Source organism: Haplochromis burtoni, unplaced genomic scaffold (assembly GCF_018398535.1).
Source record: "Haplochromis burtoni strain Fernald_Lab_line unplaced genomic scaffold, NCSU_Asbu1 Contig_60, whole genome shotgun sequence".
Classification (NCBI taxonomy): domain Eukaryota; kingdom Metazoa; phylum Chordata; class Actinopteri; order Cichliformes; family Cichlidae; genus Haplochromis; species Haplochromis burtoni.
Genome location: NW_024582421.1, coordinates 95,315 through 119,058, shown reverse-complemented (window position 1 = coordinate 119,058; position 23,744 = coordinate 95,315). Strand labels below are relative to the sequence as shown.

The 23,744-nt window shown below is 39.3% G+C and overlaps 1 protein-coding gene across 3 annotated transcripts in view; it reads left to right on the top strand.

Moving 5' to 3' along the window:
- nphp4 (nephronophthisis 4) overlaps positions 1–23,744 on the top strand; it is a gene marked incomplete in the record, with an annotated part of 192,717 nt that overhangs the window by 120,527 nt on the left and 48,446 nt on the right. For 2 of the 3 annotated variants that reach the window (XM_042221035.1, XM_042221037.1), the window contains 4 exon segments: positions 2,108–2,245; positions 6,932–7,089; positions 9,971–10,159; positions 14,253–14,440. In XM_042221035.1, the coding sequence (XP_042076969.1) occupies positions 2,108–2,245; positions 6,932–7,089; positions 9,971–10,159; positions 14,253–14,440 (673 nt within the window). 3 annotated transcript variants of the gene reach the window in all.

The window sequence follows — 23,744 nt, the reverse complement described above, 5'->3', positions numbered from 1 at the left end:
GAAGCCTTAGACTAAGTTTTGTGGAAGGACTCAGTGAGGACTGCTGTTGGCTCCAGAGCTGGGCAGATCTGAGGGGGGACTGAGAAAGATGGAGGAAGAGTAGGGCACATAATCAAGTACAAACAGGCATGTACACAGGGCAATTACTGTATAGATGTACAGTCTGACGGGAGGTGTATGAAGTCCCTTTTAACCCGTTAACCTGGTAACTGCTTCTGAAGTTAAGATGAGTTATGTCCAACTGGTTAACCATACGTTATTATTCACACTTTAGCGCCATAACCTCTTTAAAAACTTTGTGACAAGTTGTATTGTTGGCTTAAGTAAGAGAGCGCTACATTAAATTTTGTTTTGCAACTTTTGTATAAAACAGTTTGTTTTGTTTTTTTAGTTACTGGGAACGTGGAAATCGTAAAGCATCGGAGAGTGCAGTACATTTTAAATTTAATTTGAAAACGTTGTTCAGGTTTGCGGTCAATGAGCTGTGGGAGAATGAATGTGGCAGCACAGAATTTTCATACACTGATGAAATGTTTTCTCTCCTTCTGGGGTTGCTGATTGTGTGTTCTCGAGTTAGAAACTACTATTGTTTCATTTCTTTTGAGGGTATTTCATTGTGTACACGCTTTTATTTGTCAGGTTTTGATTTACTATCTTTTGTTGTTATCTGCATGTCATTAGGAGCCTATGCACAGGGACTATGCATGAGAATGAGCTTTTAGCTATATTTGGTATAATGCATATATTCTGCATTTTCCCTGCTAAATAAATAAATAAAGCATTGCCTTTTTCTCAAAGACAATAGAGGATTTGGATAAGTTTTAGTAATCATTTCACAGTAGCAAACAAAAAGACTTCACAATCCGATGCAATAACCTGTCACCTGTCTACGGGACAATGGTGCAGATTTGAATGTGACGGTAATTTGGGGGCCATTTAATTAGATGTATTCATTCTGATCAGAGTGTATTATTATGAAAAGACTAAAATAAGACAAAGGATCAACATAACTGGGCAGAAAGAAACATTTTTTTTAGAAGGAGCTCAGAGAATAACAGCTGCTCTTTAGCTTAGAGATATAAACAGTATCATTTGGCTATCTGATCAAGATGCCACCTGTCTGCCTGTGGAGGCCCATCTCTGAGGAAACCTTTAGGCAGACTTAGTCGCTGCAGTATAAAATATCCCGTGGAGTGTGGGAATGCCTCGGGATACCCCAGGATTAGCTGTGGGGAAAACCGAAGATTAGAGCAATTCACATGTGAAATGTATTTCATACTTAATATTATGGTGATTGTGGAGACACATCTATAGCTCTGAAGTGTCCATATAAGTGCAATTCTACAGCACTTATTCCATCATTGTTAAATAACAAAGTTGTGTTATACACGCCACTCCCCTGCTTTTTAATTTTACTCCTTCTTTGACATTCCTCACTGGTGTTCTTTTGATATCAGTAATACGCTGATATCAAAAGAACAATTTAAAAATAAAAGTACTTTTACATTAAGGGCAGTTAATTCCAGTGGGAAAGAGAAACGCAAAGCATAAATAAATATGATAAATTACTTAGAAATCAAGTAAAGGTGAGGTGAGTTTTATTATTTTCACTCTGCATTTACAACAGCTTCAAACAGAAATTAAAATGGGAAAATATAAGAAAGAAAATGCTATTATAACAGAGAAAATTCAGAATAAACACTTTATATTCGTGTATTGATGGATGTCCGAAATGTACACCATCCAGTGTATGTACCACTGAACGTAAGTCTTTGGAGGCATTTTGAATTACATTTCAAGTCCCTTATGAGTAATGATTGATATTTCTACATGCCACTTTTTGCACAATACTTAAGATAATCATAAAGAACGATGGAAACAATCTCACAAGTCAGTTAAAGTTGACCTGCGGGAGGATGACAGCGTGCAAAAAGCAGTAGTTTTGGAGGCAGGTAGAGTGACGAGGGTTTATAAGTGCCAAAGCATTGTAATGGGGTGTTGCCATCTGAGACAGCACATGTGTCTCTCTGGTGTAAAGTATATTTCTGAGCCCTGTTGCTCATAATCATAATAATAACAGCGAATCATTTGCATTGTTTCTCTGCAGCTCTCACTGTCTCAGCTGGCAGCTACTTCACGCTACCCGACCATCAGCCACTCCAGCTCGGCGTTGCTGTGGCAACAGTCGTTTCCTTCTCTGCTCCATCCTTCCCCATTGGCATCGGCCCACCAGCTGTCACATGTCGTAAGATTTCCACCCCCGTTCGCTCACACGCGTACCCACAGAAACGCACACATCCTTCACACACACACACACGCGCGCTGCAGAAAATACACAAACACTAGGTGAAAGTAAGTCATAGATACATTTACGAGGTGTACATTCAATCATAGCGAAGACGCACAATGTCGTACATTGTCCGCTTCTTCACTGGAGTACAAAGCCACACTCACCTATACAGCACTCAGCTACCAGCTCATACCCATGTACCCATGGAGACACAAACACACACACATCCTCTAACCTGAACTCCAGCCCTGCACACTCTTTGTCTTTGGAGATGCTGGAGGTGCCGAAGCGGATTCTTTTCATCTTTAGAATCAAAAGAAACATTATTTTTTCACTTGGATTTTCAATTATTCTACAAAGACTGCTTTTTTTTAATAAGGTACTCACTGTTCTACGTCAAACTCATGTTTTGACTAATTAGGAAAAAATATGTTTAACCTACCCTGTCCAGTACTTCTTTTATTGGTGATTGGTAATTGGTAACAATTAGCTGTTTTCGTGTCTAAATCAACCCTCCATTTGAAATACAAATTCTGGCAATAAAAAGTTTTTTTTTTTTTTAATGAATGCCTTTTTATCAAACTCTCTTTGATTTAATCCCTATACTTTCCAGTGAACTAGCACAGAGATAATAATGAAAATTACATCAGAGAAAAAAACATATCCGACTGGCTCTAAATGCTAACAAGCTTTATGCATCTGAACGCAAGTCCTATCATTGCAGCCAGAGGATTCACTGCAGCGTAAATGAGGAAGCAAGCTATACTGTTCTGATTTGATTAACTTTGCTGAATAATTTCCTGAAATGATGCAGGGCTAACCTGTTCCCTGCAGTTGTAGGTGTTTGCTGCTGCGAATTGCCTGCCAGACTCATTTTGCCTTTGAAAGCTGCCTTGTCTTTGCTAAATTAGACTACGTTCACCCACAAATATGCATATATTTGGAAATATGCACATTAGAAGCATTGGAAGAATCTCATAGAATGGCGAGGAAATCATAATGCTGTAATCCTGGGATTAACCCTGAATCTTTTTCAGCTTATCGAAATCAGTTTTCACATCCTTATATATGCACATTGGCTCTTTGATGTAGAAAAAAAATCCACATAGCATATTGCCCTTGTTTGAGAAGTATAGGGATTTGTTTGGCTGCTTGTAAACAGTTTCAGTTTAGTCACATCCTGCAGCTGGGGATGGACCGTTTTCTCGAAATGCAGGAGGCACAGGGCATGTTTATTTCTACTTTTATGTTATTAGTGATAATCAACTTAAGCCTGTCACAAGTAGTCACAATATAAGCTTTGTTAATTGCAACTGGAGTGTTGTTGGTTATATCTGCTGTGAAGTTTCCAAAGTGCTCACTGTTAATACATCAAGTCTGCAATGCCACTGGGCTATAAGGGGACGAAATGCACACACTAATCGTTGCCATGGTTATAGCTCACACAGAGATCTTGACCCTGCCATCTTGATGACTCTGTTTTTTAAATCTTGTTTTGTTTTTCTTTCTAGAAAGGAATTCACATCGGCAATTATGGTGCCTAACTGCAAGGCCATTTGAATATCATTAGTTATGTAATATTTTGTATTCTTTTTAACTTAACCCCATGTCTCCTGTCTTTCATATGAGGACAGAACTGGTGGCTAATGTAGTATCTAGTCCTCTAATGTACAGGTGACAGTAAAGCACTGTGGAAACACCATTGCAGATTTGTTCAAATTTAAGCGTACACACCAGCAAATGTGTTTGCTTGCCTCCCCTTTATTATCACATTAGATTGTAGGGGCTCGTTCAGTGCTGCCCTGGACTGTATACCTGCTTTCAGGTATACCCCTTTCAGCATAGCTGAGAAGTCCTGCGATATTGTAACTAGTCAACTACAGCTTTAATGGATTTCCTTCATATTTCATGCTCAAAATCTATATATCTTAAACCATGAATCATTCTGCAGAAATAAGCCAGGAACTAGGAATCAGACTTACTGGAAGGATCAAATATAATAAGAAAGACAACATGGCAGAAGGACACAATACAATTTCATTTTGAAAGACAGACTAGGTCGTGTTGTGAAATTGTCAGAATAACTTTATCCACTTTTCTATCTATCTAAAAGTAGGAACATCTTGTACTTACTGGGCTAAATTCCAAGAAATAAGCTTCATTTATACCCATGTTCTCTCATTCACACAAGTTGTAATGGTTTTTATTTCTTTCCATATATATATATATCAAATCTAATGTCTGTTTCTGGCAACACAGCAGCATTTCCTTTTTTTAGTAATAGGTTAGCTTGGCACCTACAGTTGCACTGGTTGGCTTCCAACTGCATCACAGAATGTTTTACATTAAAGGAAAACTGAATGTTAAATTATTTCCGTTACTATGTGTGCATCAATCCCAAAACAATAGATGTAATAATTATTTATTATAATTATTGTTCTACAGTGTAGAAGAGTAGCACATACAGGGAGTGAGAAGCTTTATTACTATGAATTTTACTATGTTATGTTTTTACATAAGACATGCTGTATTATGTTCTTTCATAGTGTATATAACCTTTCTTTAAAGGTCACATTCTGATAGCAGTTTGAAAATATTACCTTAAATGCAGGCGACTTGTTTAAGTGCCTGACTTTGGTTGCTTGGTTTGTACTTTCTAAATGCCAATACTGTAGAATCCACTGCTGGATTTCATATAGGGCAGAAAACACTGTCAACATTACTGTGTACTGTGTATTTTCTTGGTCTCCGCGCTGGCATTTCATTCTGTTCTGATAAGCAAGTTTCTGACACTCCTTTTGCGTATGTTGAGTAATTAAACTAGATTGCAGCGTTTATTGTTTAAACCTCCATTTGTCCTTGTAACCTTACACCCTGAACTCACCAGCCTATAAAAAATGCTCGTATGTCATCACACTCCATAGGTTTTATGGTAGCAAGTTGAGATAAAGTATAACTCAATTACTCTGAGCCTTTTAAATGTGTTAAGACTTCTACATTATGCATTGAAATTCTCTTAGGTTATTATATTGCAGGTTGTTTGATCAGAGAATAACGGTGCATGTGTAGGGTATGTTGAATATAGGTATATATAGTAGCATGACTTTGGTCGAGGTTATTACCAGCACGTTTGACGGAAAGCCCAATAATGCTCAGCCTCGCATGGTGTGTAATAGGCCAACTGAACCATGCACATGTATCAAAGACCAGGGGAAAAAAACAACTGCAAAATGACACCATTAGCACTTCTTAGCTAATTATCTTCGCTAATACCCCTCCAGCTGTGTGCCTGTCAATGACAATGAAGTGGGGATTAATGTTTGCCACAAAAAATGTAGAAATGTTGAACTGATCCACAGGCAATTAACTGTGCTGTTTCTTTTCATAAGTATATTGTAAAGTCGAGTACTGTAAAGCAGCACAATGCAAACGTTGGTGATTAAAAATGCAAAATGCACTCTTAAAGCAAAATAATTTAACTTGTTATAGGCTGATTAAGTCATCTGTGCTTTTTCCTGAACTTACTGTCATTGGCCCTTCCAATGCTTCGGCAGCCTTAGCTTGACTATAACGCTGCCTATTGTGCATTAGCATTGACATATTTATCCTTTAAAACGCTTTTTATTTGCCCCATACTGTTTTCCTCTTGTATTCTTTATGGAAAAATGTAAATTTGGGTGCCATCTTGACAGATTTTTTTTTTCTTGAAAAACATCAAAAATCACAATGAATTGACCCTGACTGCATTGTGCACTTATCCAGATTTTAATTTATCGTATCCATCTGGACAATTAGCAGCCAGTGTCGTTCAGTGATGCCCCAAACTATGACAATCAATAATCTACTAAATTAAAATGATGTTTCTTTATTACGGTGACTGTGAGCATTTTGACTCAGGACCACATAACCTGTCCTGTTCTATTAGAGCAAAACATTTTTGAAAAGTTCCCCTGAGAAATGCACAATTTACTCCTGTTTAAATAGCATTTGCTAAAGCCCGCAGCGTCCAGCTGTCTTTGTTTCTGACACACTTTGAAAGAGTTGTGTGTCTGCGGTGTATATTGATGGACAAGGCTATTTATAGTCTTGTGACTCATAGATAAGCTTTGAGGATCAATGCAGACATCCAGTAAACCTAACCAGAGTAAGCTCTTTACGTCCTCCGTGACATATGGCTGCTGTTTTTTAAAGATATGCATTTCCACTGTAAGTGTGCGGTTGGAACTGCTTTTCAGAGTATTAGGCAATTTCCTGAATCAGTTTTAGCTAATCCACCACAAGCTTTCATCCTATTGCCTTGTAAATATAATCCAAGTCTCCATAATGCAGTATACATGCTTTCCATACATCAAGGTGACAATAATGTTTTGCAAAGCAAGTCCTCTTTTGATTCCTTTCTGTCCATAACCGTAATACAGTTCAGTCAATTCACGTTGCTGCACATGGCTTCACTGACACGTGTGTGTAATGTTGTTAAGGAACTGGCTGTGTGCCATTCTGAATAATACGTCTGAGTAAGTTATCGTGGTAAAAACAATAGCGTTGACGTAAAATCCTCATGTACTGCAGCCAGTGGTAATCTCATTTATTGGATTATGCATTAATCATTCCTTGCTTTGTTATTAATGATTTTTATTTCAGGCCTGCTCAGCTGTCAGCAACTTCGCCCACCTGGAGATGGACCTTCAGCAAAGAGGAGGTGATTCAGCTTCACTTCATGATGAGGGAGACCAACTTCAGGAGCTGCCCTTCACCCCTGTCCATGCCCCTGTCATTACTCTGGGGATGAATGTGCCCAGGTGAGCCCAGTCTGTTGTCTGCCTCAGACACGAGCAATGATGTGACCCAGAAAGAAAAGACTCTTTTTTTAAAAATAGTTATTGGACATCAACAATAACTTTTATAAAAGTTTGAAGATCCCAAATCTCTGCAATGTTCAGTTCAGTTTGCCCAAGGCCATTTTAAGGTAAAGATCTCATAATGTTATTGAGAGAAAACACAAGATTAATTCTCAAGAACTTAGCAACACTGAGGAGAAAAAAAACTCCTTTATTGGAGGAAACCTGTGAAACAAACCGCAATTGGAAAGGCAGCCATGTATCATGACCACTTAGGGGAGGGGGACAGTGGAGAGAGCAAGAGAACCCAGAGAAATAAGAAATACTGACATCAGATCAGTGTATGAACTTAGATCATGATACTGAAGGTTGAGAGAGAGAAATACCAATGTAGAGAGGGTTTCTACTGCTAGGATCCTAATTGCTGAGGGTTCTAGCTCCCATTTTACTTTTGACAACTTTAGAAAACACATGTAAGCTAGCACCCTAAGAGTTTCTCTATTTGGATAATCTACTACTGTACTGTGAGCTCTGTAAGACTTGTTCATTAAGAGCTTGTGTGTGAGGAGAAGGATTTGAATTTACACATCAAAACACACTTAAAACAAATGAAATGCCAAATGGCCATAAAATATTACCAGTGTCTTTTTGTGTGTGTGTGTTTTATCAGCTAATGTTTTATTTTACTCCAAGAGTATCCATCATGTTTTAGGATAGCCTTCCTAAAACATGATGGATATTCTCTTAAAAATGTAATATTGTGGCATATTTTTTCATGCTCTCTCCACTGTGCATCTGAATCATCATTACTCATGTTATTGTTAGTCATTTACACCGGTCTTTAATCCAGCATGTGGGACCACTCTGCAACCCAAAGCTATCTGTGATCCTCTGTAAGGAGGATATGGAGGCTTTGTTGTTGGCGTCAGCTGTGCACCACAAATTGCAATAAAGGCCAGTTTTTATTTGTAAAACATTAAACAATGATAGATGCCTTTGAACTGCAGCACTGAAAAATGCATTAGCTGAAAACTAACTGGAATCGGGTGGCCACGATTAGTGTGTAAAAAGATGTTTTTAGTGGATTCCTGATTTGTCAAACAACCGTGTTTTCAGCTAACTGAAAAACACAATTTTCTCCCTTTCTTCTAGTTGTACTTTCAGTGATTTCCACCTCGCTACAGCTTCTGATTTGGCTAACCTCTCCATGTCAGCATGGGAGGGTGACTCATGTTTGACAGGAAACATTACTAAAGAAAGGCACTTCAAATATCCTTTCAACATGCTACTGTTTTATGAAGCCTGGTATCCTGCGTGAACTCTAGTACGGTCCTTTATTACCACAAAAGTTTGCTATCTTGCTATCTACAGAGGGATATTGATTGGCTCACTAATTGGCAACATGCTTGCACTGGGTAGGATAACACTTCTGCCAGTAAGTAGGAGAATTCAGGTCAGAGCCAATTTAAAGAAAAATGTTTTGTCAGCTTTTACATCCCACTTTGGGTAATGGTTTCAGCACTGTTTGTTAGTGTGAAATTCATTATTAAATCCAGCTGTAAGGGAGAGGTTTTGACTTTGATTTAGTTGAGCAGAATGCAATGAACTCAGCAGGCAATTTACGATCATAATGTCAGTGGAAATATAGCCAGGTCTTAGACAGGAAACCGAATGAGAGAGTGCATTCTGCAAATAATGGGCACACTAACTCCGAAACAAGGCATTGTGCTAGTACAGAGAGTCAGTAAATAAGCAGCTGGCTCTGAAACTGTTTTCCGATCCCAGAGTTTGGATCCAGACACGATGCTGTTCAGTTCAGTGGGCTGAAACATCTCTGCCTTTTCACTCGGATCCAAAACATCTTTTTGACTGTTTTCAGTGTGGAATGACCCAGTTCTTTTGAGAAGAACAATGAAGTCTAAAGAAGTTTAATTGAAGTTGCCGTGCATATCTGATTGAGCCTCTTTTGAAATAAAAATGATGGCTTGAATATTAACTGGGGCTAAATTAAGATACAACTCTGAGCGATGGGGGAGAGAAGGAAAGCATGAAATTGACACAGCTGCAGAGGAAAAGCCCAGTCGACTGTCTTCTTCACTGATGTTACCTTAATTAGTTTGATCAGGGCTTCGTTCTTTCACAAATGTGACACTGTGGGCTCAACATGGACACAGGCAGCATTACTGTTATGAGAAGCCCAAACATTATTGTTCATTTTTCTATGCCGGCACTTTAGTCAGCCATCTGTGCACGGTGTTATCAGACTCAGAATGTTTGGTGTCAGCACTGAGAGTATAAGTTATAAATGTTACCGTAGTTGTGGGAAAACAGGTGGCCACTATGATTAGAGATAACTGCCAATTATGCAAGAAAATCCTTTGGGAGTGCTTTGGCACCCGTTCTCGCTCCCCTGTTAGTATTGTTGTGGTACCGCTGCTTGACAGATATTGCTGACATCCTTATGCTGCCTAATCATCATTTCCCCACATTTTTCTTAAGTCCAGCCGGATATTGAAATTCAGGTTCAGTTTAATTGGATGAAGTCACTAAATTGAAGTTATTGCCCAAAAGATAAACATCATGAGTCGAGATGGAACTGATCCAAGGCAAACAAAGCTAGGTCGAAAAATGATAAAAACAGCATTGTATTCCGCTCCACAGATCCAGACATTTTTTCCCCGCCTCATTTACAACCGCAAATCACCCAAGTGAAGCCAGTGCAGTGGGGACTAAACGCATTACCTCCTGCTGCTCGTAAAGCATCAAGAACGCATTCGCTGAAGTCTTTTCTGCTTGGCGAATGATTGATGTGTGCTGAATTTTTCCTCTAATTTAACTCTAGTTCCTGCTCAGTCAGCTCCAGAAGCTCATTGGCCCACCTCTTCTCGGCTGGTTTCCCTGACATCGTGGACTCTAGTGGACAGGTGGCTGATGTCCTGGATCCCACAGAACCCCTACCCTTTGATCCCAATCGAGAAGAGAATGACCTGCAGGGAAACTTGCTGGTGTTCCAGTTTCTGGCATTTACTAGGTGAGGCCTGCAGTACTGTGTCACATGTGGTTGAGGTGTTACTACTGTATAGCATAGCTTAATTGCTGTTGTCTTTGTTGCTGTTAAAGATTTGGCTTTAACACCATGACAGATTGCAAATTAATTACTTTTTTGCTTCCAGAAATGGCAGATTTGTTGTATTCTAAGTGAAACAGAGCAGCCATTGATTCGACAACCTTGCCAATATCTTTCTGTACACTGAGCCACTATCTGTGTAGAGATTTGGAGACTTTGATTGACAGCCAAGGGCGGCTCCTCCCCGCCTCAAGGGTTATCTATTTTTCAAGATTTCAATGCGTTTAAACCAGGCATAAGGTCCTGCCACCCTCTACGTACATGTCGAGCACATACCCCTACACAGTATGCACACATACACTCATGGTTGCAGAAAAGCACATTTCCTGTCAGCACAGGCTGAATTGTACCCCTGTCAGCGTCCCATCACGAAAACCCTGGAGCTGGCATCAACTCTGACAGGGGCTGACAGTGGAGCGGGGTTGGGAGGGGGGTGGGGAATGACGACTGCCGAACGATAGGTACAAAACACACCGATTTTTGTGTCTCTCTATCTTGTCATCAGCGCTGTTGGCATTGCTTACATTTGTCTTGTTCATCATGGACTCACCATCATGGTGCCATGACCACCCATGCATCAACCTTTACACTCTCTAACCTCTTGCTGTTTTGAGATGCATAATCAGTGCTTTGTGTGTGACTAGATTAAAAGACTCTGCTTTTGATTATAATTAATTACACTGTCTGAAAGTGCACCGTCTTTGCCTGTCACAGCTGCATGTCTGCTCAGTTTTAACAAATGATAGCAAAATCCTACCAATGGTACGACACTATATTTTACATTGTGCACGAATCAGTCGTGTAACATAGTCCCTAAAAACTCTCAACCATTTTTAAAAACATTAAGAAGGTTTTTATTTAAAATCTGGCACCTTTTGATCCTTTTTGGATCAATATTGGACAATCCGATGTGAAATCTGCCTGCGTGTGGGTCTAAAGTGTCCTTGATAAATCATTAAGTAACACGATTCTTTGTGATGGCAAAGAGGAGGAAAGAAGTGGCAGGAAAAAGGGGAAAGAGCGACAAGCACTTGAAATCTTGTTACCAAAGAGGTACTGAAAAATTTAATAGGGCTGCAATCTTCTACTTTTGGCCTCTTCTTCATTTCATTTTATCAGTAAGTTTATTAGTATTTAAAATTTCAGAAAAACATGTCTCTGAGGCGAAGTCTGCAGATTTTTTTAAGGTAATGACAGTGTGTGCTTTGTAAAAAATAAGTCTCTATAGAGTAACTTTTCTATGAAAATTGCTGCTACAGTAAAAATAAAGGGAAATATATTCCAGAGTAAATTAAGAAACGATGAAAAAAATATATACAAGTTTATTTAGAGGAAAAAAATTTGTTTAGGCAGGAGGTTAATACTTAAACCTTCATCACAGTACCTGATATACCTAAAACCATGACAGATGTCAATGTGAGTTTTTATCAAATAAATCAGGTGCTGATTTCCAGAGTTGAACTTGTATTTGGTAGCACTTTACTTTTCAAAGGTTCAAAGAGATACTGAAACAAGTCTAGGAGGCATCATTAGGCTGAAAAACCAAAAATGCATCAGAGAGACAGCAGTAATGTCAGGAGTGGCCAAATTAAAAGTCTGGTACATTTGTAAAGGGAGGAATGCATTGGCCAACTCAGCAACAGTGAAAAGACTAGAAGACCGTGGAAAATGGTCAAAGTGAAAGATGACAGAAGTTGTTATGAAAAACCTTTCACAATATCTACCCAAGCCAGCAACACTCTTGAGGAGGCAGGTGTATCACTGTCAAGCTCAAGAGACACCATCATGAATGGAGATACAGAGTGTTAACAACAACATGCAAACCACTGGTTACACACAAGACCAAGAAGGCCAAATTAGCTGTACCAGAATGATGGGAAGAGAAACGTATAGAGAAGGAAAGGAACAACTCATGATCTGAAGCCTACCTCATCATCTGTCAAACATGGTGGAGGCAATGTTCTGACAAGGCCATGTATTGCTGTCAGTGGAACTGGTTCACTAGTGTTTGACGATGTGAATGCTGATAGAAGTAGCAGATTGAATTGTGAAGTGTACAGGACTATACTCTCTGCTCACATTCTGTCAAACGGTGTAAAACTGATAGGGCAGCTCTACACACCGTGTACAGATAATGACCAAATCATACTGTAAAAGCAACTCAAGAGTTTCTGAAGGGACAAAAGTTGGACATTCTTCAGTGGCCAAGATAGTCACCTGGTCTCAACCCAACAGAGAATCCAAAAGAGACACAGAGACTGACAAACCAGTAGCAACTGAAGGTGACTGCAGTAAATGCATCACAGAGAATCTCAAAAGAGAAAACACGGCATCTGGTGATGTCCACGGGTTCTAGACATCAGAGAGTCATTGACTGCAAATTATTTTCATCAAAGTATTAAAATCAGTCCTTGCATTTAAAACGATTTTAGTTTATTCAGATACTTTTGAGCCTCTGAAAGTGGGAAGCTGTATAAAAATGAAGGTAATACAGCTGAAGCTCCGCACTTAAATCACGTCTTGATTGTTTTATCTAAAGTCCTCTGTGGTCATGTACAGAGACAAAACTACAAATACTCGTGGACCTAAATGTAAAAGCCGACAGATAAATCACTCTTTGTGGTAGCAATTGGGAAGGAAGGTTATAGTCAGCCCTTGTTTTATTGCAAATTATACACCATGGGTGCAAGCTGAAACACTATCACATTATCAGTTGGATAGTACAAGAAAACATATAAATGTCTGAGTGTATAAATTTACTTAAGTGTTTATGTTGTGATGCTATGAAAGCCTGTTCAGTCCCTCTGGATCTTTTTCATCACCATCTTAGGGCAGCCTGAAGTGGAAACTAAAGCCTCAAACTGGAACATAAATTTTGAATCTCTGTTGGTCGTTGTAGAGTGAGGTAAGGCTGAGTTACCTCAAAATTATGACAAACAGGTATGGCAGACTGGGCTTCCGCCAGCGGCAGCAGTACCATTTAGACAGGCAGGGAGCCTGTGAATAGGCAGTGTAATTTCCACCTCTCACCCGGGCGCCATAATTATCAATCTTGTCTGTTTACTGAATGAATATTAATGCTGGCTCCTCTTTGAAGATGGAGCATGGCATCGTCTTTAACAGTGGAACACCAGAGCTTGTGATTGACTGGGAGGTCATACGCCGCTCTTATTAGTTTCCACTTTGAAATCTACGGCTTCGGCAGTCTGTGGTCATGAGGGGGCCCTCACAGCACTCCCTGCTTGTTTTTAAAATGCTTTTTCTTTTTCCTCAATACTCATTGACTGGTTGATAATTTATTCATCATATGGAAGCAAGAAGCTCATCCTGAAACTTGCTCTGTTTTAAATGTGCTTGGCGCTGAAATCGGGTGCTTGCAGGCTCACAGGGACTTTATGTGGGCTAACTGCAGTTTCAAGTGTGGGATTAGAAATGCGTATGTGTGCATGAAATCACACTCAGAGGGTGGCGTTTGTGTGAAAAGCAGTACACAGCACACAAGGAGGAGGTTCTCATAGCCCCAAAGATTACTTTTTCTAAACAGGAGTCCCAGTAAACAAACACAAAAGAAGTATTCTATTTGTGGCAATAGATAACCTAGATATTTATATATATTTATACACTTTTCTCTCGTCCACAGATCTCATAACACGTTCTCTTGCTGCGTTTCATTTTTTAAAAATGAATTGTGAATTTGTACCCACTTAGTCAGCAGTCCAGTTTTCTTAGCAACTTTAAAGTTAAGCTCTTATCCTCTTTTTGGTTTTGAAGTTTTCACTTTTAAGCAGCTACAAAGTTAAACGACTCCTATAAGATGTGCAGAATATTCATTTTTTAAACATTTGAAAAGATTCTGGGGAAAAAATTTATTTTCTAAATATAACAGATTTCGATTTCTTTGTATGCTAATTTATTTACACTGTATTCTTATACGGTCGTTATCATTGTAATCATTATTTTTACATAATAACAATCATCTCCTGCTGTCTTTTCACAGAATAGCAGCACCGGGTGTTGGTCCCGATTGGCCTGAAAACATCTACTTCACCTTCCAGTTCTATCGCTTTCCACCAGTCACATCACAGCGGCTCAAGTTGCTGACTGGTGACAAGGTTCAGCACAAAGCTAGCAATCCATTTCCCTGTGTCCTCGCCTCCATTAACACAGATGGCACAGTTAACACTGGTAAGAATTCGCAGCTTAAAAAAAATATTGTTCATTCCATTTTTTTTTAAATATTATATAATGGTTATGTGTTGCCTTTGTGTCCCCTAAGCGATAGATTTATCAGAAGATAACTGCATATTGCATGCTTTAGAAAATCGCCACACTTGTGTGTGAGACTCTGCCGTTGATTATAAAAAGTGTACGAGGCGTATATCTGTTCCAGATTCAGAGTTTATGCCAGGCTGAGATTCATTGTACTGCTCTCCAGGTTAACATTGTACAATCACTTCCTACAAACTGCAAGCTCATTCCATGATGCTCCATGATGTTCTCTGATGCTGAGGCACTTCTCTTTCAATCAGCCAAGCGGGCGCTGATTGATGTCAGGTCTATTCATGTAGCAACTAATGAAATGGAAGAGATATTACAGCTTCTGACAGAGCGTGATATTGAGCGCACAAACAACACCCCCCCACCCCATTCCTACGCCCACCCGTATTCTCTATTCCCCAGACACACACTTCAGTCTAACTCTGTCAATATTTCTCCGACTGTCTCTGCATCTCTCTCAGCCTATAGCATCCGGAATGCACTTCCACAAAGCCGTGCTACATCAAGACAAATCCTTCCAGATATTGTATTGCTGGGAGCCTTTTCACCTATTTCCAGACAGCTGTTGAACTACTAAAGCTTTCCTTTCTTATTTGAAGAATAAAACGCTTAGCTTATCACCACCGGCGGTTAGTCCATTCACAGCTTGTTTCCACAAATGTCAAAATCTGCCTCATGTGCCTGCATGCTTTACTTGCAGAACCACAAAAACTGTTTATGTACAATTAAAAGTTTTCCCTTTCTGTGATGATGTAATTTCAGTTGGCTAGCTCAAATAGCAGATTATAACTTAGGGTAGCATTAGCTAAAAGACTAACGCAAGTTGAGCACACAATGACCCAAATGAACTGGATATTTTTAAATTGGTGATTCTGTTCAATATTAATGGAATTTTGAACATATTTAATGTCACTACAAGAGAATTTGTGTATCAAAAGTAATATAAGCTAAACAGAGAGTGCGAGGGAGGTGAATCTGAAAGGAAAACTTGATTTACTAAACCCTGGGGTTTTGTTTCTATAGCCTTACTTAGTCTGCTTTGTTACTGCTGCCATCAAGTGAACCTAACGAGAGGGTATTTTTCTTTCCTCTTTGTGGATTCATTATGATCCAACTGATTTAAAGCAATCTTTTTTTTTAAGAAACATTTGATATGCTGCTCATTTTACTGCCAAAGGATATAGTTAGTACTGTTTTATTCCTAAAAATGAATCTAATGACTACGGTGTAAGACATAGTTTTGACAGGAGCTTCACAGGATAGTTGGTGGTAAAGTTAAAATGAGAGTGGAATGTTGCTTTCTATCTGCTGGGAGACACAATCTCCATAAATTTGTTTTACTGTGTCAGTCTTATATTTCCGGCTTGTTTTGTACTGCCACAGTAATAATTCTGTAGTAATTTTCTCCAGTCTAGGTGATACTGTAACATTTAAAGCTTGAGCTTTTGTAAGGAATCTCAGTTTACTGCAGTAATGAATAGTTGCAGACCTTCAGCAGCATAACTACTCTTTCTCCTTCAAAAGCATTGATACAGTGGGTCAGTGACATCTTGTTGCATAAGATTGTTTCAACTTAATTCAGTGTATTTCAGTAGCTCTATTATTATTGAAACTCTTCTGTAAAGCATGATTGAGTCAATTGAAAAAAAGTTCCTATTTTATTCTCATTCTTTGAACCTTCATTTCCTGAGGAAATATCTATTTCTTGCTTCAGTCGTTCACTGCTTAGGTGGCTGTTCAGTGTGGCTGTGTCAAATATAAAATTCACGGTCATGTTTTGTTTGTTTGTTTTATGATGTCCTCTGCACTCTATTCAGCATGATTGCAAAGCGCTACAGTTCACACATTGTACTTTAACGCTCTCTGACACTTACTTTGAAAAGTTGATGGGTTTTTTGCCCTGCTGTCAAAATGTATCTCTTTAACGTGTCCATACCTGAATATCAACATGTTGGCAGGATTCGATTGTGATCAGAAAAAGTCATTGCATATATACAGACACACACAGAATGTTTTCTTGCTTTTATCCTGATAGCTAAATACACCTCTACTTGTGCTAGAACAGTCTCTCCTGGTATAATAAAAACATTTAGTGAGGAAGCAGCTACTGTATGAGGCACCACCTTCCCACCTTTTGGCCTTAATGTGTGTGATGGAAGGTCAGGGGATGGTGGAGACCGCCTGGCCACAGTTCAGTGTAGTACAACATAGATGAAAAGCTGGTTGTCAGTTTCTCTTTCACTATGGCAAAGAGAGAGCCTGGCAGAGAACGGATGGATAGTTTCTCTGGGGGAGTGTCTGCGTCATGTGTTTTATGGTATGGACTTTTCTTTGACCTGTTACAAGTTGTAAAACGTTATTATTTACATTTAAAGTTGCATTTGCTTAGTTTACTGCATTGCATCATTGGATAGAAATTACTATAGCTATTGCAGTTCAGTGACAGAGGGAGTGCTATATATATTTTACTACTACAGATTAAAGAAGACAGTTTAATCACTGTTTTTCAATAATGTTTTTAATTTCTAGCTATACTGCACAAATTAGTCCAAATGTAAAATCTTGAAAGCACTCTTTAAGTGATTTATAAAGATGTGAACGATCCAAGTATTGTACGAGATCAGTGATTTGGTATCTGCTCCCTGGTTTGAGCTTCCTATGTGCGTGTGTGTGTGCAAGAAACGGTAAGAGTCAGAGATGGGAGTTTTAGAGAGAATATGGAAACTGACTTTGAGCTTCAAAGCTGCTATGGTTATTCAGCTTTGTGATTCTGTGTCCTACTGGGTGGAAGTTTCCCAAGAGCCGAATGAATTCCTAAACCCTGCTTAAGCAGTCGCTTAATGAAATCATTAGGTCTCGCAAAGTTTCTTCCAATCCTGCTGTAAAATTAGCTTGAAGAGGACACCTGATCAGGTTGAGTGTAAATCTTCACATGCTGTAAACCAGCGGTCCCCAACCTTTTTTGCGCCACGGACCGGTTTATGCCCGACAATATTTTCACGGACCGGCCTTTAAGGTGTTGCGGATAAATACAACAAAATAAAACTAGTACCAGTACCGAAAAAAAGAAGATTTATTCATTCACACGTGAAAAGACCCAGGAAAACCGAGTTAAAGATAAAAACGATAACAAAATAATGCTGAAAACCACTAAAAACCCTGAAAACCATACATTTCACACCTGAGCCTCAACTCTCGCGGCCCGGTACCAAACGACTCACGGACCGGTACCAGTCCGAGGCCCGGGGGTTGGGGACTGCTGCTGTAAACCACTTAAACCAGTGTGGCTGTAACAATATGATACATACCTCATGTGATTGTGTTTTAGAATCCATTTTGGTATTGGGCTTATCTTTCTGCCATGTGATCAGCTTTCTACATGGGAAATGATGAATACGAAGCCTGGGAGCAAAATTCAAAACCACACACCCAGATTTCTTTGTGTAGAGAGTCAGTGCACAGAGAAATCTATGTGTCTTCCAGGCATTTTATGATATACAGACCAAGTGATTGTGGTGCAACTGAACACTCAAAGACTGAGAGGGAAATGAGGCACAGTTGGGTGTCTTGATGTTTACCTTATGGAAGATAACTGAAGCAGAAACTACAGTGTTCTGCCTCAACGGCTGATTTTTCTTATTTATTGTTTTTTTTTCCTTTTTTTTCAATTTGCAAGTAATTGAAATGGTTAACGTGTAGCTGTTACAAATTAAAGTACTGCCACAAAGAGCAAATGAAATTGCAATCATCTGTCTTTGTGTTAATTAGTAATTTGAGGCTTCAAAAAGAGACAATATTAAAGTCAGCAGTGGGACACAGCGGTGGAGAATCTGAACAGATAGTAGCAGCAACAAATCAATATGTGAAGTGTGTTATTTTTTATTTTTTTCTTAGCAAATATCTACCAGGGATAATCCCAGATCCCCACACAGCCAGAGTCCACCCACACTGCTGTTTTTATTTGCTTCCTGATTAGAACTCTTCTCGGGAGTGCGTTTGATTGACGTGTCTGAGGTTTTTTCTCCTTTTTTTCCTTCTCTTTTGCACATGTATTGCTCATTAAGATTAAACCAAAAAAAAAAAAAAAAAAACACCAACACAGCACCAATAGAATAAATACAATACATAAATACATGTTTATGTATTGTGTTTATGTGTTGAAGCCCTGCTAAACAACACATCGTTTTCTCATCAGATACAGCGTTACACGGTTTGAATGTGCATATCAAAAGTGATGGAGGGGTTTAGTTCGTTCTAGAGAGAAACCTTTAGAAAAGTCCATTATTCTGTTGCATGTTTCTGTTCTCTGCCGACTTGGGGCTGTGAAACATCATCACTTTACACCCACACTGACTCCCAACAGACAAGAGTCAGAGTTCCTTGTCCACTGTGTCACATTTGCATTAATATATAGTTAGACATTTGCTGAAAATGACTGTTATCTCAGCGTGTGGGCTGCTTTCCATACAAATGTATTGATCTAAAAATGGTGTGGATTATTAATCAAGTACATAATAATCCAGACATTGCAATAAGAAGCCGTTAGTGGCCGGTGTGATCTTTTCTTTCTTTCTTTCTTTCTTTCTTTCTTTCTTTCTTTCTTTCTTTCTTTCTTTCTTTCTTTCTTTCTTTCTTTCTTTCTTTCTTACAAAAAGGCAGACTTATTGGTAATTGTTGATCTACGGTTCTCATCAGTCCTTTCCACATCTATCAGTACACTCTGTGCTTTCTCTTTGTTTTCTTTGCCTGCAGCCCTCACAGTGTTTTTGTGAATTGTTGATCCCTCCCTGGGTGTTCAGGCTGCCCAGCCTGCTGTAAACATACCAAGTGCCCGCCCGTCCAGGTTAGGGGGAGGTATGTTGGGTGCTGCCCCTTGTCTGCAGGTCGAGCCGCACATACACGCGACCCCGTGCAACCCTTGGGCCAGATCTGTCAGTTCCTCCCCACTTGTGAGCACAAACACACAGCACATTCTGTCTCCTTCTCTCGCTCTCCTTCTGTGCTCTCATTGCCACACGTCCACAGCACACAACCCTAGAGCATGCTGAGAGAATTAATGGTCCAAGTGGAAAGAGTTGGCGGGTGGTTGGGGAGATGGAGGGAGGAGGGATTGGTGAAGGAGGAGGAGGTGTAGGTTAAAGGAGAAAGAGTTCTGAAAAGACTATATCACGAGTGCCGTGGTCTTTCTCTTCCCTCTCTCTTCGCCTGTTTCTTTTGTATACAGACAAGCCTGTGATGCCCTTTTAGTAAAAATCTAAAGTTGTAACTGTCATGTAAGTTATGTGAATTGGAGATTTTTCTATAATCTACAGTGTGTCCAAGTCATGGCCCACAGGAAAAAGTTGGCCCTTCACAAATGTTAATCCAGCCTGCATATCGCTTTAGGTTCTTAAATAAATTTCAATTTGACCTACTCGGTTGTAGAAGTCATCTGCAAAGCAGTGTGCACCTCACACACGTGCTAAAACTGGATGCAACAAACAGGAAAGTTAGTTCTTAAGGCAGACCATTTCAGCTGTGGTAGGAGACTGAATAAACTATGCCTTCACCGAGTGTAAAGAGGCAATTTCTGTTTTCAAAGAACTTAATTTGTTGTCTGAATCCACATACCAGTAAAGGTATGGAGTCATGGACAAGGAACAAAGGCTTTGGAAAGTCCCTGAACAAAAAAAAAAGCTGTGCAACTGTGTGTTCCTTCAAGGCCAAACTCAAAGTGATGGAGATGCAACGGTGTCGGTTTTGTATCGGCAGCCAGCTTCATGGCAGAAGCTCGGCTGTACGGTAAAAGCTGTTTTCCTTGCCTTATGTTTTTAATGAGACAGTTACTGAGCTCTGATGTTCAGGCCTGCAAAACAGCCTATATGAGACTTGTTAAAATAAAATATTCGCCATTGTTCTAAGCTTTTACATCAACTGTAAATACAGGCTTCTAAGTCAATTTGTTATAATTTGTTTGAATTGTAGTCAGAATGCAATATTTTTTCTTGATAAAATGCTCTCATGGTTAAGAAACTTTTGTTTTCTGGCTTAATCCTCTATGCCAGGCACATCAAACTCATTTTACATTGTGGGACCACTTTCAAATTATGTGGGCTGGACCAGTAACACTCAACTTTCTGTCAATGTAACACATTTTAACTACACATTTAATCAATGACACGATCTTTATATAAGACAAAATAACACAATTTTAACAGTATGTTTGAGAAATGTTGCTAAATTAAATGAAGGAAATCTGTCAGCATGACTCTTTGGGCTTAATTTTAAGAAGTAAATGTGTGAAATAACAGAATTCTATAATTTAAATACTGTGGTGTGTTTTTTTGGAGAGGGTCGAGTAGGAAGGAGTAGGCTGTAAAATGTAATAAAAAATATAGTTAAAAGTACCAAATTTAAGTCCTCCACATTTTCCTTTCCATGGGCCAGATCAGAGTCTTCACTGGGCCAGTTCTGGCACCTGCGCCTTATGTTATACACTCCTGCTTTATACAAACCAAACTATACACAAATAGGCTACAAGATGCATAATTTCCCAATCAAATGAAATCCTGTTAATAAACTACATGTCTGACCCTTGGTGTGACCCTTACGTTAGCGAAAGTGAATTTGACACCCGTGTCCTACTTGGTACTCGTTTTTCTTTTTAATTTTGAAATCTCTTTTTAGAGATCTGAGCAGAAGTCTGTAAGACATTCACTGTAATCTTCCTCAACCTATTTACAGGGGGTGTATTTTCTTTGCTACTTTATTGTTGTAACCCCGCAAATGCGGCTCATCTGTGAAGCACTTTGATGTACCTGGGTCTTTTAAAACACTAGATTTACTAAACCTGCGCAAATTTGCTTAACTTCCCTAAACCCAACACCCCCTAGAATTACTGGGTTTTTTATTTTCTGGTGCAAGTCCCGAGGTGTTAAGCACCCCTGCTGAGATTTTCACAGGTCATCAGCTCGTTTCTCCTCCAGCTTTTGTTGTGCAAACCAACCATTATCCTTGAGGCCTGGCACATTTGCATTTGCTCACTCAGAGTTGCTCAGATCCAAGTCAGGCCAAACCTCTGTGTTACAACTTTCAGAAATGCCTGCCGTACCTATACAAAATATCCCACACATTGACTGACCTGCAAATATAAAAGACGCACATTCACACCTTCCTTGACTCTCAGCACAGATCTTCCATTGTTCCATTGTCACTGTGTATGTGAGGAAGTGGCATTGCTTGACTACAGCACAGTGCTGTGCATAAAAGCAGACCGACCCAGGCGGGAGAATGATTTCTTGTTACATTTCTGAGAACGCACATCAGGATGGCCTCCGTATGTGCTATAGAAGTAAAACTGAAACTGAACTGAAACTCTCAGCACTGACCAACTGTGTTTGCTCTTGGAACTGTTTCACATACAAGGGTCAGTACTACAGGCAGAAACATGGGTGTGCCATGGGTTCCCCACTTTGTTGACCAATGGTCATGAAAACTTGCATATTAATAATCAAGAAGCTGACCTCATAGCCCATTGTTTGACAGTGGTGCTAGTTTCAGTAATTATGCAAATAAACTGAACCCACTGACATCCAGTTGAACAGAATTTCCTTACCTGAAAGATTGAGCATGCATCAGGACACTTTCTTCTGTATAATCCTCACTTACATTACACTGTTCCTTGGTGCAGCCTCAGTTCATTTACTGACTGTTAGCTCCCATTAAGCCCAGTTTCTTTTATTGGCTGCCCCTCGCAAGCAAGATTTAAATAGCCGGTGAGTAGGTGGGGCTTCTGCTGTCCCAGGATGGCCGTCCTGACGATATCCCTTTCTCTGACGTCATACAGAGTAGAAGAAAACTCACTCTTCAGATCAGTCAGAAACCTCAGGTTTTTATGTCAGTGAAATTACTTAAACATATGCTAGCCTCATTATCTGAAATTTTGGCCACTTATAGAATAGAATAGAATTCAACTTTATTGTCATTGCACATGTCACAGGTACAAGGCAACGAAATGCCTTGTTTGCATCCACCCAGAAGTGCTTTAGCCATGATATAGATATATTACAAATATATATTAGCAATAATATAGATATGTAAGTATATTACAGAAATGGGTCTATTATGGTATGTTATAATGTACACGGTATGTTATGAATATGCTATAACTATAAGTATATACAGGCTGTAGTGACTACAAGCTATGTACAGGCTATGAACAGGATATAAATATGAAAAACTATACAGAATATGAAATAAAACAACTATACAGAAACATGAGATATACAGCTATACAGAAATGTGAACTATGCAGGTTATAAACAGTTGTAGAATTAAAATTATCGTATTGTACAGAATGATTATTTACACAGAATTATACAGTAGTGCAGTTAAGATAAGTGAGATATGTGGATAATTTCTACAGAGGCTATATAAAGTGCTAGTGGTTGTGAGTGGTGGTTCAGTCCATGTTATTATTGTGTGTATGAGGGTACAGTTGTCCATTGTGTGTGTGTGTAGGTGGTTGTATCTCCAGGTCATGTGTGTAATGTGAGGCAGAGTTCAGGAGTCTGACATCTGTGGGGAAGAAGCTGTTCCGGTACCTGGTGGTCTTAGTCCGGAGGCTCCTGTAGCGCCTCCCAGAGGGCAGGAGGGTGAAGAGTCCATGTGATGGGTGACTGGGGTCTTTGATGATTTTCCCAGCCCTTTTCAGACACCGCTTCCTGTAGATGTCCTTTATGGCAGGAAGTGGTGCTGAATTAACATTGGGTCTTAGGCTAGTTTTTTTGTTTTTTTACGTAGGGACAAAGTTTCATACATTAATAAGATGATATCTTTGTTTCCAACACCCAGGAGAATTTCTTGTAAATTAGATCCCTTGATGTGAATGAAAGCTTGTGAAAGGAAAAAAATATTAAAAGATAAAGTGGGTCACTGTTTTTTTTTTATTTTGGAGGTCATCAGATTGTAAAAATCTAAATCACCCAAGTAGCTGATTCAAAAAGAACTGGATTTAATTGCCTCTTTGAGCTTAGATCCAGCTATCTTGGAGGCCAACATGTAATTACAGGTATTTGTCTTAAATAAACCAGTCTTTTTGGACCTTTAAGAACCCTGTCTGTTAGCCTCAGAAAAGGCTATTTCTGCATGCATGCTTCATGGGAATACTGACACTAAAGGTGTGTGTGTGTGTGTGTGTGTGTGTGTGTGTGTGTGTGTGTGTGTGTGTGTG